We start from the raw sequence: 19940 nt of genomic DNA, 5'->3' as shown, positions 1-19940 counted from the left end.
GCCAGTGGATCATCTCCACCACCACATCGTGCCGCTCTCTCAGCAAACAAATGCGCACCAGACACACACACATTCTCTTTACATTAGAACGGTCAGATTCTCGCCATTTCCCGGACACCAACGCACGGGGGCGGCGATTCTTTAAATATAGCGGTCGGGGAGTAACTTCACTCTGTCTCACTCCTCACACTGCGCCGCTGTATAGCACGGAGGAAGAGAGCGCTTTTCTCCAACAAAACCAACGCCCGAAGGTGGCGGTTGTGAGGGTATTCTTTCACACTCTCCGTTGTACACCTCCGCCTCATCATTTGCCATTCCTACCACACTCCACGCTTTTCTGTTTACCGGACCAGCAGCACCGGGGACCAGCAGCAACGGGAGCAATGGTTTCGGCACAAACAGCATGCTATATTTAGCACAGCGGCGATCCTCCGCAACCCGATCGATCTCTTAAACGACCCTTTTCTTCCAAATGACTCCACTTTTACGTCCCCATTTGACGATGTCGGTGTAACCTCGCGTTTTTTGCCGCTACATTTTCCATGCTCTTTTCCGTTAAGCGGTATGGGGTAAAAGTGAAATCGACAGTCAGTAGTAACATCCCCGTAACGGGCAGGGGAGAGCGTGGACGTCCTCGGAAAGTTTTCAGCGTACCGACACCGACCATTTCCATTCGTTCGGGGCATGCGGAAGCGGAAATCTTTCGGAATGCAGCTAAATATGCAGCCATGCATTCCGGGCTTGCAGTGGGTTCAGTGTTTGACAAACAAATGGGAAACACAAACCGATGGGAAGGCGCTAAAATGGGGACGACTTTGAACGATTTCTAAACACCGGAACGAATTCACTTCAAGTTTTTGTAGTGCCTTTTAAGACTTCCATGATCATTTAAATGCTTTTAAGAAATTTCCTACAATTTGTGGGACATTTTCAACGCCGTTTAATCTAAAATGTTACAAACGCTGCAACAAATTATACACTGCATTTTTTGACTAATCGCTTTTGCTACTAAACCCTTGCAGAGCGACTGTCTTCTTGGAAATGACATCACCTACAACAGGCTGAGATCACGTCGTTCCCTATTTTTCCACCCGTCGTCGTATCGATCGATGGTGAAATCCGAGATCAGCTGTGCGTTACGGGCAAACACACATGCCATTAGGCGACGGGGGAAAAAAAAAGTCCATTTCACAAATGATTTCCATTGACAGCCGAAAGGGAACCCAAAATTAGCGGAACATTCTGGTAAACGGCAGATGTCGTCACGAGAGCAAGTGATCTTCGTGCGCGTCGCGTTCTGATATTTATTTTTTCGAAAGCAAACAACGGTTATTGAATCATCTTCAACAGCTTTCTTCATTCAAACTAATAATTTCGAAAAAGAATATTAAGAAACTGATCACACATTTATCAATAATTATCATTTTAGGGCGGGAAATTGTCTGAAGAGCTTTCCAACATTCTCAAAAATCACCATATAGATTCCAAAATTTCCCTAAAAAAAATGAGTAAACTTATTAAAAGTCCATTTGTCACCAACTTGATCATTCCCAGTGAAACAAATTACTGGTAAAGTGTGATTGATGAAACACTTCCAAAAACATACACATAAGCCGAACGCTAGAGAAAGAGAGAGATCGGGCGTGGGGTAAAGCGGCCCAAAACACATCGTAAATGAAGATGCGCACAGCACACGGTTCGTTGACAAATTGACGCTCCACGTGGGTTGCCAAAACAGTCATTTTAAATAAACATAGTAGAGGAGGTTGGAAGTTTTTTTTCTCCCCAGTTTTTCACACCGATCGTAAGACTCACTACTGTAGAAAGAGGGACAACCCCTCTCTATCTCGTGTTTAAATTTGCACTGTCGTTCGTAGTTTTCACGTTTTTTCCACGATTAAGCCGATCCGAATCCACTTGTTTGTAAACAGGGAAACCACCCTAAATACTTTTCAGAGAAGAACAAAAAGTCTCCCAGGCAGACATAAATCAACGAAATCAAGTTCAAATACCGAGAAGCTGTTAAAGCGGTGGTGGGTGTTGTCCATTCCAAATTTCGCAGAACTTGTACCAACGCGTAATTTGGCTTTTCGTCTGAATTGTGTTATAATCATGCTCATGGGAAAATCCCCCAACACACTCAAGGTCGCTTTGTTCCGAGTTACGGACATCCAAAAGAATCGATGCTTTGATCCTGTGATCGATCGCAACTTAATACGCCTCAGCCTTAAATCGATTCCACACAGCAAGCAAGCGTGTAGTGTAAATATTTACCCATACCTGCAGCAGTAAAAAAAAAGATCCGACCCACACATCTGCGAAACTTCAACCTTGATTGAACATCGTAAAACATCTGCCAGTGTTAAAGGTGAAGCAATTTCCTGCACGATCCAATCTTCGTGAGATGTTCCAACCCAAAATGCTGTCCAATTACAATTTCCACCCGATTCTCCAAGTATCTCTCGTTTCATTTACAACCCCCGCACGCAATAGAACGCTCCAATCAGCAGGCCCTGATTTGTAGTTGATCAAAGCAGGGAGCGAGAGAGCAAGATCTTGCCCTTTTTCGGGCTGTTGATGTGTGTTATGGAATGTATAAGCCGCGTGATTGGTACGGCGGGCAGCGAAACAACTGCCGCACTGCCGATCATTCACAGGCAGGCATCTCGCATCATGGCATCGTATCGTATCAGTGCAGTTGGCGGCCATATAAGGTTACAAATTAAAGAAAGAAGAGGAAAAAAAAACCTGACGCCGCGCAAGTAACCTGCAACTACTCCACGGAGGAGACACATGGCGGCTTCAATGATGGAATTGCAATTTTTTCACACTCAGCTTTCCGCTCCTCAACACACACACACACACACACACACATGCACGCACTCTCACACGTCGTGTTTTGCCATTTCTGAAACTAAACCTGATGGCGGTTCTTTTGTTTTTGCACGCAACATCAAACAACAACAACAACACGCGGGTCAAGGTTTTTATCTCTCCAGCAAGACAGACACCTGACACCTTGAGGGTGTTTGGGAACTCCCCTGCATCACTCGTAAACTCACTTTACAAAGATACAGTGAGACACACAGGTTCACAGATGGTTAATGAGCGCTCGAAAATTATGCTTTTCGATTACCCTTGCCCCGGCACGGGCAGATAACAGACTTTGAGACCGCGCGGAGTTGTTCAAACTGTGCAACACAGCGGCACGGCACAGTTGCTGCAAATGCAAGCGAAGTCGACCGGTGACTGCCGCCGCCTGGTAGAGATCCCAACTTATGCCGCGCCGAACGCGCCGAACTCAGTGTACGGAGAGTTACCTACGCCGAAGAGAGCTACAGGACCACTCATTTCGGCAGAGATAGAGAGTGAGATATCGATCGCGCGTGAGCTACTGTTAGTAGATCGTGTTAGCATCTGCTCTGGCACTCTCGGATCCGAGGGCGGATATTTTGAGTCTACCACATCCGAGTACTTCGTCTCCGGTAGGTCTGAGATGAAGATAACGCCATTCAATAGTTTTAACAATCTGGATTATACAAATCTTCAATCAGATCGTCTTATTAGTGCACTATTGCGACATTTTCCATTACATCGCTGAGCTGCTGATGCTATTTTGAGTGTATCCAGGATGTAAGAATCGCCTGGGAAGAAAGACGCACCCAATTATCCACACGGTCATGATGCCTCCTCATTAACACCTGTGTGCCGGCCTCGACCGTAAAAGAAGCGTTCACATCACACGTTCTCTCCGGACACAACGCAGCATTAACCTTCGCGTCGTGTGTCTCTTCTCATCTGCACCGCTCATCAATGCCAGCTGATCCCGCCGGCAACGGCACCTTTCTCCCGCGTCTCATGTATCTCCAGAAGTGTCCTCCGGCACCCTCTCCACACACACACACACACACTTCACGGTCACTGCGTACCATTAATGGTTTTAAATTCGTAAAAACCTAATCCAATGAGACTTCTAGGTGGTGCAGGAGGAGGTTCGTTCATGCGCTTCCGACAAGATCCCTCTGTTCTGAAGCGTTTCGCTTCGAAGGAGACGTTTTAGGTGTGTGTGCGTGTGTGTCGTGAAGAGAGATGTCTTGTTTTACAAAACATTAAACACGTACCCCTACAGCATACCACGGACGACCGAAACGAAGTCAAGGTTAGAGCGGTGCGATAGAAAAAACGGCAAAGCGGTTGGGACCTAAGTTGCTGCCTGTCTAAATAGTGGCTGCACTTTGAACGCTCGCGCGCACGCGGACCCATCCGTCCGTGGAAGTGTTTTGTGTGTCACAAACGACTTTTCAGCTTCTGCTTCCTTTCCACGCTGCTGCTCCTGTCGCCGAACGCCGGGGTGACGCGCAAAGCAAACAAGCAGGGACAGGATTATCGACAGCAGCGGTAGCATCTTTCCCCGTGCTGCCGCCGTCACGCTCGCTAAGGTAAACCGGCGGACGATCTTCGCTCGAAGATATATGATGGACGTGTTGTTGGGGTGGTGTTGAGTAGATTCGGGCTGAGTGATGTGTGTTCGACTTAAATTCTACGGTTACGTCAAACCGTACAAGGACATTGCCATTGCGACGGGGTTGTTGGGTGTTGCTACCCTCACACACACACAATTCCGAAAACTCATACCGAATGACTTAAGGTAATGCGTAGGCACATCTGTGCATCGAACCGATCAGGTGATACCATTTCAATAACGAACAAATAAACATCGACGTTCGAAAAGGAAAAAAGAGAGAGCGTGTGTGTGTGAGGAAGATCCAAATCTTTTTGTGAGGTTGAAAAAAAGCAGCATCTTTCAAACTAAACGATACAACGCAACAAATCTTTTCACACACAACTCCGAACTCCGGTGTGGCATTAAGATCAACACCACGAAACGGGACGGTCAGCGAGCGCCAGCGGGATTGCAAGAATCTGGCTTCATTCTACATCACACCTCATCCCGCAAACGTGACGCAGGATTCACCATTCGCCTCTCTTTCCCTTTTCCTTACCCTCAAACTGAACGGGTAAGTCAGCACAGTTACCTTTCTTCCGTTCTTCTGGTTTCCAACGAAGCAACGACGAACCGAGCAGGCAGCAGTCGGTCTCGTGTAGATCGTTCTAGGAGTAAATTTAGAAATGATGCACCGGCGGCAGGAACCGTTCCGTGCCCGTGCAATGCGGAATGAAAACGCAAAGATAGCTGTTGCAGGGAGAGCTAGATGCGTCGTCACGCCTGTTGTTGATGTGGTGGTGGTGCATGCGAACGCATGCAGTTGCAGCTGTGTGTTGCGCCATTGTCCAAGGCTTCCTGGTTCGGGAACGGAGCAAACGAAGCCAAATAGTGCACACGTTGATTGAAACCACTCACATCAATCATGGGGAAGTCGTCTCCTCGTCCCGTCTGGGGAACCATTTACGTTTAGGTTGTGCGACGTGTTAAAACCTAACTCAAATCAGTTCTTTTGCTGGGTACGGTGGTGGTACGCGTCAAAAAGACTCAAAACCGAGGGCCGATGCCAAAATGATTGAATTAATTGTGTCTTGTTTATCTCAATTATTTTATTTCTGTTTTATTTTTAAGTGGATTCCACCGCCACCGCCGCCACTAGACATGAGTAGCTTCCTGGATAAGTGCCAAAGTCGTACGATAGCGAGAAGTGTCTACTTCTAGACGATCAACAAAAAAAAACCCACTATGAAACGACCGAAAAGAAAGACTCACATGGGGCTTGGGGTTTGCTTGCTTCCGCAACCAATTGCTTCCCAACGAAGCGTTTCGAATCCGAAACCGCCAGCAACACAACAAGTGGTGGTCTGGCTAATCTCATGTAACGCACACGCCCACCACTGCTGCACACACACACACACACACACACACACACACACACACACACACACACACACACACACACACACACACACACACACACACACACACACACACACACACACACACACACACACACACACACACACACACACACACACGGAGAAGACCTTCGAATCCGATCGACTTACATGGTCGATTTTCCCTGAATCTCCCAGCCCAACCTGTGCCACCGCGTGCCATGGTATTTATGAGGCAAACCACCACGCATTTCGTCCGTACTATTTTTAGCGCCCCCAGTGTCTTTCATCCAGCGTGGTGAAACTGCAGCAAACAACGTGTTGCCTATATATTGCTGCACAATTAATATTAGTTTGGCCGTACGCTTTGGGCTGGGCGGACGGGATGGGATGCAGGACGCAAGCGACGGGCAGTGTGTAAGGAACACAAACTATCCTTTTGCTTTCCGTAAGCCAATTAATTTGGTTGAGGAGGGAATGGTTTTCAACTAAGCTCCACCATGCGTCTCCATTTGCCATGGAAAAGGCGAGAGAGAGAGAAGCGAGCAAGGGAAGGCATGCTCTCTCTCTAGCTTGCAAGGTTGATTTCATCGTAAAGTGTATCACATGACGGCGGTATTCGAGATTGTGGCATGGCATGGTTCCCAAAGGTCAGCTGAATTTGAAAGCAAAATATTTTCATTCCATATTTTACGTGTACGTAAAACAACACACTCATGGTTCTTCCAGCCCCGTGTCGACTATAAATTAAAATCATTTTTGATCCGAACGGTTCAGCCATTAATTCAGTACTTAAATTCAATTCTAATCAAATTTGCAGTATTGATATCTTGTTTTCTTTGTCAAAATGCAACGACATTTTTAAAGGGCACTTTAAACACTCAAACTAGGTCAAAAAATGGATGCATTTGTCATTCAGCCCCCATAAGATCTTGTTCTGTGCTGCGTGAATGTCGATCATTTTTCATACGCATGCAGGACCCACCGCAGTGCTAAAAAGAAAAAAAAAAAGGTCAGCGATCGTTTCAGCTCATCAATCAATTATCCTGCCGCTGCTTCGAAGCATCCTACGCCGACGGTGTAATGTCACCCAACAACTGGTGTTTGCACAGCGTGTCCCAATATGTCATTGTTGGGATGATGTGGAAAAGATTCGCAACGGTACCGGCAGGAGACAGAGAGTGAGATCCGGTTGCTACGGAAGCTGCTCGTCTTTCAACACTGTCAGCACACTGATGAAAGGCGAATGTCTCCCAACGACGATGCAATGCAAAGGCCAAAAGAAGCATGAGCATTTGACGTCAAGCCACCACCACCACCACCGCCACCACCATCACCACCAGCAGCTTTAACGCAGTAACTACTAAGTGGCAATCTGCTTTCGTGTGTAATCTCGCGCATGAATCATCGTCAAACGATGCCACGCTGTGTAAACGATCAGGCAGGCATGGGGGGAGGGGTTCGAGGTCGAACAGAACCAACTATCGATTGGGCTGATTTGGGCTAAAATAAGAATCAATTACACCTGAAAATAGAACATTGAATAAGTCGCATCGCTAATTTCCCCCCTTGCCTGCTGACTAATGCGGTGACTAATTATTCGCTCCATTCGAAAAAAAAGAGGAGTCTTGTCTGTCATTGTGTTCATGAGAACTGCCACTGATCGCTGGTCACATTATTGCGCGTCCGCGTCCGTGTGTCCGTTGCAAATCCGTTCATGCTCTCCCACATACAAACACACCCAGGCACGATAGAATGGCACAGTGAGCGCGCGTCCTCCGCTGGTCGCGCAGCAAACACAGCGGAAGACAAATTTAGAACTGCGCCTCCAAAGCGCAAACTAAAACAAGCGAAAGTGTTCTGTGCTCTGGCGGCTGTCTGCTAAAGATGAGCAAACGTAGTTCATTGCACTATTCTACCGTCGACTTGTCTCGCCGTGCCGTGCCGGTGGTATCAGCCGCAACCGATGCTAGGGCGCGATCGTTTCTCGTACGCGCGCCCGGCGTTCATGTATAATTACGACACATGCACCGAGAGTTGCAAATGTCTCGTCAAATGTCCACCCATAGGTCAAGAACCTCTGTCGCCTTTTCGGCCAGCTTCCCAACCCGTGCCCCGCTCGTTCATTACCGCTCATCTGGAACGAATCAGAGCGCAGCAGGGGGAGGAGGGGGCGCAATAACCTGAATTTGAATAAGCCCGCGGGCAAAAAACTATTAACCCGATCGATTTCACAAGCACGCAAATAGCTTCTTAGAATGCGCATCGCTATCGTCATTCGAAGTAAAGCAACCAATTAAAACCACAAAAACGATCACCGCCGTCAACTGTTTCGCTCCTCGTCTATGCATTTCATCATCACACAATTCCAAGAGGCAGGTGGCAAATTAAAGCTGTCGCATCTGAAAAGGACAAAGCACTCAGCCAGTCGCTACACCACGACGTTGTACATCGCCCGCCCGCACTCGGGGTTGTCCGTGTGTAGTGGAAATTTAGCATGTCGCGCTATTTTTATAGCAAATTTATCATCATCACCCTGTACCAGTAACTCGCTCTCTATCTCTCGCTCTCTCGCTCTCTCGCTCTCTCGTTCTCTCCTTTCGTGAGTCCTTGGGTGTGCACAAAAAGCGTAATCGCATTTCGTTCCTAAGTCCTGCGAGTGATCACGCTTTTAGCACTCGCGATGTCTTTTCACTGTCTTGGTGGAGACGCATGGTGCTTTACGAGAGACACGCTGACGTCGTAGAGAATTGTCATGTCGCGGCGCAACAAAAAAAAGAAGACAGACGGGCAGCCGAGCGGGTTACATATGTTAGGAAAATATTGGCGTCTGTCTGTCTTCGTTCACACGTCTGTCGGTGAGTTTTTATTGCAAAAAAAAAACAACTAAAATTTACTAGAGAGAAAAAGTGTAAATTCGTTAGCTGTTTCTTAATCGCCTGTAATTCACGAAATACGTTATTTGAAAAGAAACTGCTTAATAATAATCATAGAAACAATATTTCCTAATGAGTTTGCTCTATTTCCTAAGCATAATTTAAAGAAGTAGCCTTATTTTTTTTACTACTTACCTCTTTTTCATCACCATCGACCGGAGAATCTTGCCGATCGGGATCAAGATCCTGCAAAAAAAGCACAGAAAACAAACAAAACGTTGTTAAAGCAATTAATGTTCCACACCAAACGCAGCCACACGCGATGCAGCGACCCACTTACCTCCATGCCGACGGAAACGACGCCGGTCGAACGACGCTTCTGACGCCGGCGCCGCTGTATGACCGCCTGCGTGGCTTGGGCCGTGCTGCGGCTATCGTTCTCCTTGTCGTTCTCCTTGTTCTCTTCGCCCGCCGACTTCGGTGGCCGCCGGAGATGGTGCAGCGGACTGTTGGGGTCCGTGGCGGCAGCACCGGTCTGCTGCTCACCGGCCGCAGTGGCGGCGCTGCCCGGCACACGGTTGTACTGCTCGCCGGCGGCAAGCCCGGACGCCGGTGCCGATAGGGGCCGCGAGCTGGCAACACTGGAGGAGGTCGTCCCGGTGGTGGCGGTACTGCTGCTGTCACCATTCTGCTGATGCGCCCTTCGTTGGGCCAGGGCCGACGAGGAGGTGAGCTTAGTAGTAGTCAAACCGTGCTCTGGTGCCTGATTAGCCGGGCCGGACGGTTCGTACACGGAACCGCCGCTCGCTACCGACGATGACTGTGTGGCGGCATTCGGTGTGGACGCATCTTCCAGTTTGAACTGCAAGCACAGAACGGGCAGCAGAAGGGTGTTAAATTGTGTGCGCAACTGGTGGGCGTTCGTGGAAGGTGTTTTTTCGCTTAGTACGTCCTCTCGCAACGGTTCTCCAGTTTGGTGAGTTGTTGTCTGTGTGTGTGTGAGTGGGTCTTGGTTTGATTGTAACAAGTACATGTTTAAGAAAGACATTGAAATTATCTTAAAGTAGTAACTAGCTAAAATACTATCGAACACAAGAGGTGTATAAATTGGTATTACATTGGTAATGGGTACAAAACATTGAGCTTGACGATAGTTAACTCTGGACGCAATGAAACGTCTGTATTAAATAGATATATGTTGATAACAATTATCCGCGAATATTTTAATAACAAACAGTGATCACTATTAACTATTAACGCTATCAAAACCAAAAGCAAAACATAATATATTTAGTTGCATGCCTCCAATTTCATAAACAAATAAAAACACTCTTTAAATTCCCGCGCAAGAAAAAAAAAACAATTCACATCACGCACACACGTTACTAACTCCCAATGAGGGAGTTTCCCCTCCACTCCATTCCATAGCAATACCCATGCGGCAGTGTAGTAGTACAAAGCATCATGAACCCCACCCGTCCCATGTGCAAGATTATTGTTGCATTCTGGTTGCAAACGGCAAGCCCCAAGTTACACACAACGGTCCTTACCTTGCTGCCACCGTCCACCTTCAACCGCCACGAGGGCCTTCGTTCGGCCGTGACACCGGTGGTGGTCGTTGTGGCCGGTTCCGCCTTCCGCAGTGTTGGCGATGGCGGCACGGCGGCACCAGCACTCGCTGCACTATTGTCCGCAGGTGCGTTCGTGCTGGTGCTGTTGCTTTCGCCGCCGCCGCCGCCACCACTGTTAGTAGTGCCACTGTTGCTGGCGGGGACCCGGGCCACCAGGTGGCTGTCCAGGTCGCCGTCCGCCACGGCCGCGATCGCGTACTTGTTCGCCTCGTGGCGCAGCTTCTCGGCCAGTGTTAGTGAGTTCGCGTTATCGATATCGAACAGTGAACGTTTAGTGTAGGTGGTGGCGGCTGTGTTGTGGTTGGTATTAGAGGATGCACTGGTGTTGTTGTTGTTGGAGGTGTTGGTGGTGGTGGTGGTGGTGGTGGTATTACTATCACTATTACTCACGACACCACCCGCTGCGCCGGACGACGTTCGGATGGTGGCCGAGGTCGCCACCATCGGCTCGCTCGCGGCTGCTGGCACGTGGAACGTTGCCGTTACGGCAGGAACATCGCCAGCGCCGGTTCCATCCAGTGGATCGGCACTTTCTTTGGAGTTGCTCACTGCCACCGCCGACGCCACCGCCCTCGGGCTGGGCGAGCTCTGCCGTACCGGGGCACTGATCGTATACGACACCGTCACCTTGCTGTCATCCTCCTCCTCCTCGTCCATGCCGGCCACACTGCGACGGTGCCTTCGGTGGCCTCCTCCTCCTCCACCACCTCCGCCACCGTCGCCACCGTCATCGAGTGACGATCCCGGTGCGGCTAGCGTGAAACTAGCCGCCACGGCGATTTCTTCCACCTTCGTCGACCCACCACCAACGCCGCCGCTGGTCGCATCATGTGCTGCGGATGCTTCCGTTACGTGATTGCTGCCTTGCTGCTGCTGCTGCTGGTCGCCAGTGCTGCCGACCGCCGGCACACGATCGTTGGTAAATGAGGGTGATGCAGTGGATGATAATGAGGATGGTGATGATGGCGTTGTCGTGGTTGTTGTCGTTGCTGTCGCAGTCGCGGGTGCCATTGTGTCGTTCTGTTAATGTCAGAGGTTAATATAGGATCGGTTTAAAGATATGTACATTCATGATCATGAATCCAACGCGCTTAATACTGCCTAAAATTGCTTGCCTTTCGATCGAAATGTGTTCAATTTTTGTTTTCAACTTAAACGAGAAACACCACAGCAAGATGCTTTATCATGAATGTGCAGGTGGGACGATCGTCTCAATGTTTCTATGCGTGCCGTTCGAAAAGCGTTCCAAAGCGTGTTCAGTATGCCCCTCTGTGCTTCGCAATCTTCAATCTTGCTTTCATGTACCCCCAAAACGTTACGATATTCGCCAAACATTCTTCTAGCGAAATGTAAAATAGTATGGGAAAAAGCTAACATAGCCTTTTTTGATTTAGATCCTTTTTGTTTAAACATAAAACACCATGATTCTGGAATGATTTTTTTTTACCAAGTAATCACCGCAACCGATATCATTAATAACAAAACAAAAAAAAGAAAACAACAAACAGAAGCGAACAAAATGTAAAACCTCGAACAAAAGCCTTCGTCAAACAATTTGTCACACAGTAATAATAATAATAATAAAAAAAAATCATAAAACTATTGATGCTTTTGTTACAAAATATTACTTACCCACAGCACAATCGGTTTTAAGTTAATTCATTTTCAATTCAAACCCAAAAATGCAAACAATCTCAAGCATAAGCCCCTAAACAACTGACAACCCTCCCGATGGTTGCGTGTTTTTCATTCCGATAAGCCTAACGATACGTCCGGGTGGCACCTAATGCACACCCGTTTTCTATTTCCACCCCCCAGATGCTGCTCCTGTTGCTCGATGCGCAACGCACAGCGCTTACGCATTACACTTACTTCGTTGCCCGTTCCGGTAGCGTTCTTCTTCTTGACCAGCTGCTCGGCACTCTTGATCTCGTCCAGCGTGACGCCCTGGGTCGAGCGGCGCGTCTCCCGGACGCGCTTGGCATGGGCCTTGCGTTGCGTTTCGCTCTCTTCGTCCCGCGTCGGTGGTACAAATGATCTGCAATAATGGTTTAAAATGCAAACACAGATGTTAAATTATATGGATGGTTTTGAACATACACGCGAAAACGACATTAGTTATTTACATCAATCTCGACACACAAAAAATGACTAAGGTTTTAATGAAAAAGCTCAGGCGAAGAAAATGATGGACGGGGTGTGTTGGTTTTCCAGATCGTGTGGAATGTCAATATGTATGACTGTTTCTGTACGGTGTTAGGAAAGGTGTTATTTCAGGATCGCGAACTACAAGTAGAGCAAATCTTCACGCTGGCAAACGGGGGGTGTTATTCGTACATTCGGTACAGCACATGCGGGGACACAGAACCGTCATCGTTCTGAAAATTCGACAACATTCTAGGCAAATCAGTGAAAAACAACAGCAGAGTTAAACAAGAGACAAATAAACATTTGATTGAACACCCCTCATCGAAGACTCTCTTGAAGTCACTATCATCAAACACACGCGTAATGCACACAATAATGCGGATTAGGACAACACTTGCAAAAAACAACGGAGCCACCATTCGCTCGCTTTGTGAACATTACTTGAAAAAGTTTTTGAAAATATTTCCAGGCGACAGCTTGTTCGACGAGGGGCTGGTCGTCACCGGCGTTGTTCCCGCGGGTGGCTGCTGTTCCAGCACCGCTGTTGGAGCCGGAGCTGCGGTGTACGATGGCATGATTAACTTCACTGCCGCCGGTTCCTCGAACGACGCCTCCTCTTGTGACGCTTCCGGCTTGCCTGGTCTGCCATCGTACCGTCCACCACCCCTCGGCTGTTCGGCTGGTTGCTGACGTCGTTGCTGCTGTTGCTCCTGCTGCTGCTGCTGCTCCTGAAGCTGCTGTTGTCTCTTCTCGTTGAGTGAGGAGAGAAATTTATTGCGCTCATTATTGATCTTCGTCTTCTGCGCCTGCTCAATGTATTTGCGGTTGAGTTCGAACAGGCTGTGGTTCTTGTTCGTTTCGGGCCCGGTGGCCGGTGTGAGCGTGGTCTCGTGCGCCGTGTGATCGGCCGCCTCGGGAGCGGATGTGGTGGTGGATGAGGTATGATCATTCGCAACCGTGCTATTCGTTGCCGAGGGTTTGCGCACCGTCTCCGGTTGATCCTCGTACCGCTTCCGGTAGCGATCACCGAACGGTGTGGTGGTGGTGGTGCTGCTACTGTTATCAGTGTTGTTGCTCATGGTGGTATTCTTGTGGCTGTTGAGGGTGATTGGTGTGGGTATGGAGCTGCAAGATTGGTGACGATGGTGTCGATACGCGCCCGTACACGGTGTGGTATGGGGAACGAGTTTCGAAATGGCAACATACACACACACACGAGTCGACACGAGTGAAGTGGAGCATGAAAATATTTGTGAAATAAAATATTACACACACTGATGAAGATGGGAGCGTTCGCGCGATTCAATGAAGATACCATTGAGCTTCTTCAGCTCACACGGGAAGACTACCTGATTGAAAGAACCCAAAACCCGCACCGCCTGGCACGACGGCCAAAACTAACATTCCCAACCGGCTCTCTTCCTTACCTTCTGATCTGTCCGGCAGTGGGCGTTGTCGTCGGCGTTCCGGACGGACTGGTCGGTGGCGAGACGGCACCGGAGCTGCCCGTGGTGCTGCCCGTTGTGTTGTTCGCTGCACCCGTACCGGTTGCTGCTGGAGGCACGAGGTTGGTGGTTGCGCCGGACGCCGGTCCGGTCGCCGATGACGGTGATGTGGTCGTGCTTCCCAGGACCAAATTGCTTGTTGTTTTCCTACAAAACAAAAACGAGTGAAACGGAGAATCATTAGTTCATCTCAGTTGCAGTATGTCGCGGCACAGAAAACTTGTGTTGAACAATACAGGTAAGCGGTAAGTGTAGGTAAGTAAAACATCAGTATCATTCCACAAAACCGAGAAGAAAACAGCATAACCAGGCTGGAGCAAATCTTACAAAGCAATGAATAATGGCGTGGTATAGATACAGGTGCTTACAGAGACATGAAGGGAGATAGTGAAAGAGAGAGGGAGAGGAGTTTTCTTGCTTCTTTTTTTTTTGGTAAAAGGAACAAAAAAACGCAAAATGGAGTACAGAATAATTGCTCTTGTGTTACCTTAGTGTCCGATGATCCTTCAGTGAGGCGGACCGCTGCACCAGATACGACGAAATGTTCGATGCAGGCGTCGTCGCCGTAGTGGTAGTGGTAGTACTATTGTTATTGTTGTTGTTGTTGCTGCTGTTGTTGTTGTTGTTCGAGGCGGTACTGGTTTTAGTGTTAATAGGCGTCGATGGTAGGATCGTGTGGGGGCATGAGTTAGCCTGTATTCGTGCTCGCAGCTCGGCATACCGCTGGTAGAACCTGTATAGGGCCATTGCACACACACACACACACGCGCACATAATTTGCGGCCATGTTTAGCAAATGTGTTGGTCACGAGTACGTGTACGAGGAAAGGGAAGGACAGTGTGTGGTTACATGTTGCAAGTGTAATGACGTAGTATGTAGTATGTAGGCCGCGTCGTGTAGTGCAAATGTTGGATGATGTTGTGCAAAAAACAATAACCGGCCATATATGCGGTAGTATTTTAGGGTTTTTGTGTTGTAGTTTGTAAGTATTCAACATCAGGAAAGGTGCCGTTGAAGAAGTATATGTCCATGATACACACAGGTAGTAGTGGTGTGCCGAGATAAGGTAGTGGGAGTTAATAAACAATTAGAAAACACAAGCCATTAATAAGAAGAATTAAACGGATTTTTAAAACAACGTAAAACAATTACGAAGAAACATGTCCTTGTCCTGTGTGCATGATTCGATTGCGTTTAATTTCAGTTTTAATCTTGTTTTATACATTACTGGAGCAATGAAACATGCAAAGCAGTTAATGAGGTTTTAAACTTTAAACGTAAAATGCGAATATCAATATAAAAATCTTTAACGCAAATAAATCTGTACGGTCCAACTAAACGCGGGGAAAAAAACCATATCAGCAACCAATATTTAAACAAAATAATAATAAAATTAAAGAAAAACACACGCACACGGTACACAAACACATACACACAGCAATAGAAGAGAAACCCCAAAACGGTTCCACAGAACGGTGCGCAATACTCACTTTTCGTCACTCTCGAAGCTCTGGGTTCTCCTCAGTATCACATCCGGTTCGGTTGGTTTATTTTCCTTTTCCGAAACTACTGGTTTCGTAGCGCGACGAGGCGGCCAGGGAAGGCAGGAAGGAATGAAAATTACAACAAGAAAGAAAGAGAGTAAACACATATGCTTATTTAGAAAATTGCTCAATAACAAAAACAAAACTCTTCAAAGGCTCGAAATTAAAGCTAATGGATGTTCTTTTTTTTTTGGTTGTGTGTAGTGGGCTTTTTATAAAGATGAACCAAATCAACTAGCAGTTTTTTTTATTTGGTAGATTTTTCAACTGTGCGAACAAAGATACCGAAAGATGGCAGAACTGGCGCAACGCAGTCGCGAATATTTGAACTTTATTTTTCGAATTTTCCATACTATTAGCGTGAAGATGAGAGCAATGGGAAGCATAAGGGTGTGGCCAATGCATCTTTCATGATGGATACATTGCACCATCTAGTTTTTGCTTCTTGCAAATTAAGGTTTGAAATATGCTTGCGAATATGCTTAGGAAAACTATACACAAATGGCGACAAAAACGGCAGCATCAGCAGTAACAGAACGAGGCGATTGATCGTACAATGTGAAAATATGCGCATAAGTACAGGAAGGTCGATGAGGTAGAGGTGCTTCGTCACAGGAGCACACCGTGAGCGACATGAAGGAGCTTGCGACGAAGGATTATATGAGCGATTATGAGATATTGAACGTGAGCAAAAAATACAGCACTGAACAGGAAACGATACGAAATAGCAAACAAAAGCAGCACATGAACAGAACAGTAAGAAACAACAGAACAGAAGAACAGAACATTACGGTTGCGCTTGGACGTGAAAACGAGGTTAGCGTAGTCGACGACATCATCGGCCGGCGGTTGCTGTGCTTCCTCGTAGAAGTGGCGCGGCACAGGCGTCGGTACGGCACGCGCACGGCGCCACGGTGCCGTTGGTGGAGCCGCTGGATTGTTAGCGATCGCTGGAGCGGCATTGTTCGACGGTACCGGCGGCTCCGTTACACGTGGCTTCGGCGCTACAATTTGTGTGGTCAGTGGAACCGGCGTCGGTCGCGAGATGATTGGAACGGGCCGTGGCAACAGTTCGTCTGTTCGTCGATGGTTAAAGCACAGCCAATACCACAGACAGGCCACCGTTGTGAGAAGCACATCGCACCGAACGATCACGTTGGTGTTCGAGATATCACGATACACAGGCAGCAGTGTGAGCACAAGTCGGTTAGGAACGGGAGGTTTTAGATATTACAATAGAAGAAGAAGAAAGAAGACGAAACGTGTAAGAACATTATGGAACGGCAGCAGAATAGTGCGTTGCAGGCCCAAAACAGCACACGTTGCAGTAACGTTGGTTAGTTGATTAGCATTAACAACAACCATACAGCACGCGGTAAAACTACAAAAGGTTCGAAAGCATCCTTTGTGGATCGATTCATAAAAGTCTGTCTTTTGGAACAGATTGCCAATTGCGTTGATGTGGAATGATTTTTTTTAAATCAACTAATAACAATTATAATTAAAGACCAATCCAAGTGCAAGGAATGCTGCTAGTAGTTCGGCGGACTTCACGGACAAGATGGTTACTATTTCAAGCAAAACTAGTAAAATGGAAATAAAGCATTAATTCTACACAAAATAGCACGTGCATTTTCAACATGCCTAGCAGCCAAACACACCTCACATTCATCACAGACCAGAAAAGCGTATGATCTGGGAATAGTGACACACGTCGTACGGTGCAATCTTATCCCTTTTGAGAGCTTTGATGAGCACTTAAAAGCTTATGTTTTTATCTACTATTTTTAAAATTTTACTGCGTAATATAGAGTTTCTTATTGTACCGATATGTCGTACAGTCGCTCCAAATCGTTATTCCCACTAAACAATCCTTTTCGCAAACATCTTTTCGGATCTGTGAATCGTGTGCGGAATTGTAACGCATGTGTAACGCATTGTAACACACGACAGTCACAAGTAAACAAAACGACGGAAACCGAGCGAACCAAACCATACGTCGTCAATTAACCAACTCAAATTAAACGTCTCAAATTAAAGGTAATCAAACAGAGCGAGCACTTGCATAGAAAAAACAACACAGGCCAGAGGTCAAACAAACTCCCTCCAACGCTAGTAGCGTGTTCTGTAGGGAGTATGCTGCACGACCGTTACAGAATGGCGAGCGAATATTTTTCTCTTTCACGCACACACACACACAATCACATCCGGTTGGTGGAATCCAACACACACACACACGCAGCCACAATAAGGGCAAGTGGGGAAGGTTGTATTCCACCAGCGGAGTGGATGGTCCGCAGTTTGGCTGGCTGTACCTGTTTCGGACTCGGTCATACTACTATCGGCGGACGGATTCGAGGAGGAGTACGGTTCCGACGATACGCTGCCATTTTCCTCTTCTTCCTCCTCTTCCTCTTCCTCGCTTTCGGCACCCTTTGTTTGGTTGATTTGTGCGGGTGAAGGAAGAACTTGCTGGTACGGCACGCTACCGATGGACGAATCGGTTACGTCCTCGCCTGGACGGCTCGCTTGCGCACTGACGTGCTCTTGTTGCTCCTCTTCTTCCTCTGCGTCTTCCTCCTCTTCTTCCTCTTCCTCTTCCACTTCCTCCTCCTCTACCTCCTCTTCCTCTTCCAGCGCCTCGTCTACCGTATCATCCATCGTCTCCTCATCCTCCTCTTCATCTTTTTCATCTGCTGCTTCTTCTTCTTCTTGGTCTCCTGCAACTTGCGGGGATTCCGGAAGCGCTTCGGCAACATTTTCCCCGCCATCGTCGTCGTCGCCGTAGTCGACGGCGACGGATCCACCAGCTGGGTAGCATCCACACCCAAGGGTCCAGCGGGCGCGTGATTGTGGGAGGTTGTATTGAAGGGAATCATATTGACTTAACAAGATACACTTTTACATAGCGGAAACTCAATCGTGATACCGGCGAGATATGGATGTGCGAAAACGAAAGGCGAAAGAAAAAGAAAACCCCCCAAATACGGACACCGAACAGTCAACTCATGTGACTCTAATTTGGATTTCGTTGGTCCAAAAACCAAAACACAAAGCGACACATAGCGCAAACAAAGGGAGCGGGTGATCCAACGGGGCACCGGGCCGGTATGATAAAAGCCAGCAGTGTTTTTTTCGTGTCTCGAATAGCCTCTCCGTTCCAGATATCCAATTAGTCAATCGCCTTTGCCAACTCAATTGACCCCCATCGACAATGGACAAAAACGAATGACCGCTTGGACACGGGGGGAAATGAACGGGAATGCGGGATGGGACGCGCACGAAACCATGTGTGCAAGGGAAGTGGGGTATGCCACCGAGGGGCACGCGGGATGTGTGGTTACACGGCGCGGCTGATCTGATCGCCCTATACACCTACCTTCCTTCTCCTTATTGCTGTCAATCGGTTTCACCTCGACCCGAATCACCTTGGTCGGCGTTTCCGTACTATTTTCGAAGTTGTCCGTAATCCTACCACCATCACGCCATCACGCGGGTGCAATGTACCGGAAAAGGAACAGAAAGGCAAACATTAGGCCACAGGCGCAAAATGAGGTACGCGTTCGCAAACGCGCGCCTATCCGAGAACCCCACCGTACCTATTTCCGTGACTAGGTGGTCTGCGCTTCGTGCGCTTCCCGTTCTTGCGGGCATCCTTCAGCAAAGGCACGATATCGTCCTGGGCAATGTCGATCGCCAGCTGGCCGCTGTAGTTCTGCACGTCGATGTCGGCGCTCGCGTTCAGCAGCATCTGTGTGGCTTCCTTCTGGCCCCAGTAGGCGGCCGCGTGCAGCGGCGTCCAGCCGTCCACGTCCTGCCGGTCGATGTCGCCCCGGCCCTCGAGCAGCAGCTTCAGCACGCCGATGTAGCCCTTGGCGGCGGCGACATGTATCGCGGTGGCGCCCGTCTTCGGGTGCGCCTTATCACAGTCCGGGCTGTCCGTGCGGAGCCACTTGGTCGCGTCGCTCAGCATGATGCGCTCCTCCGCCTGGCGCGCCTCCTCGCAGTCGATGCCCTGCTCGTCCAGGTGGTGCTGGATCAGGTCCTCCATCGCGTCCGAGTTGGCGAGATCGACCGCCAGCTCGCCATCGCTGTTGATCGACGCCAGGTCGGCACCGTTCTCTATCAGATAGCGTGCTATACTAAGAAAGCTGCAACAAAACAAGCAAACGTAGCGTTAGAATTGTATTCTTTGGATTTGGGTTTGTGGAACCGAACGACTAGTTCGATCGGTCTTCGTTTACCCGCATGATGCTGTGGCATGCAACGGTGTCCAGCCTTCGTTGTCCTTCCGGTTGACGTCGGCACCTTTCTGTACGAGAAACTCCACCATGTCCAGATTGTCATCGATGCACGCCTGAAACCATGAAACGGATGGTGGGAGAGAAATGAGA

The 19940-nt window shown here is 48.3% G+C and overlaps 1 protein-coding gene across 27 annotated transcripts in view; it reads right to left on the bottom strand.

Moving 5' to 3' along the window:
• LOC1277253 (protein phosphatase 1 regulatory subunit 12A) overlaps window positions 1-19940 on the bottom strand; it is a 78709-nt gene that overhangs the window by 10019 nt on the left and 48750 nt on the right. For 2 of the 27 annotated variants that reach the window (XM_061649073.1, XM_061649076.1), the window contains exons 3-15: window positions 19791-19903; window positions 19146-19697; window positions 18926-19017; window positions 17862-18356; window positions 16338-16622; window positions 15493-15571; window positions 14489-14734; window positions 13924-14148; window positions 12938-13621; window positions 12221-12386; window positions 10268-11368; window positions 9058-9579; window positions 8913-8963 (exon numbers count right to left, since the gene is read on the bottom strand). In XM_061649073.1, the coding sequence (XP_061505057.1) occupies window positions 8913-8963; window positions 9058-9579; window positions 10268-11368; window positions 12221-12386; window positions 12938-13621; window positions 13924-14148; window positions 14489-14734; window positions 15493-15571; window positions 16338-16622; window positions 17862-18356; window positions 18926-19017; window positions 19146-19697; window positions 19791-19903 (4611 nt within the window). Of the gene's footprint in view, window positions 1-3062; window positions 3366-8912; window positions 8964-9057; window positions 9580-10267; window positions 11369-12220; window positions 12387-12937; window positions 13622-13923; window positions 14149-14488; window positions 14735-15492; window positions 15572-16337; window positions 16623-17861; window positions 18431-18925; window positions 19018-19145; window positions 19698-19790; window positions 19904-19940 lie in introns of those variants that run through there. The other 25 variants (XM_061649082.1, XM_061649084.1, XM_061649095.1 and 22 more) reach the window with 22 other exon arrangements.

Source organism: Anopheles gambiae, chromosome 2 (assembly GCF_943734735.2).
Source record: "Anopheles gambiae chromosome 2, idAnoGambNW_F1_1, whole genome shotgun sequence".
Taxonomy (NCBI): Eukaryota; Metazoa; Arthropoda; class Insecta; order Diptera; family Culicidae; genus Anopheles; species Anopheles gambiae.
The sequence above is the reverse complement of the archived record's forward strand: the minus strand, read 5'-3'. Positions and strand labels throughout refer to the sequence as shown.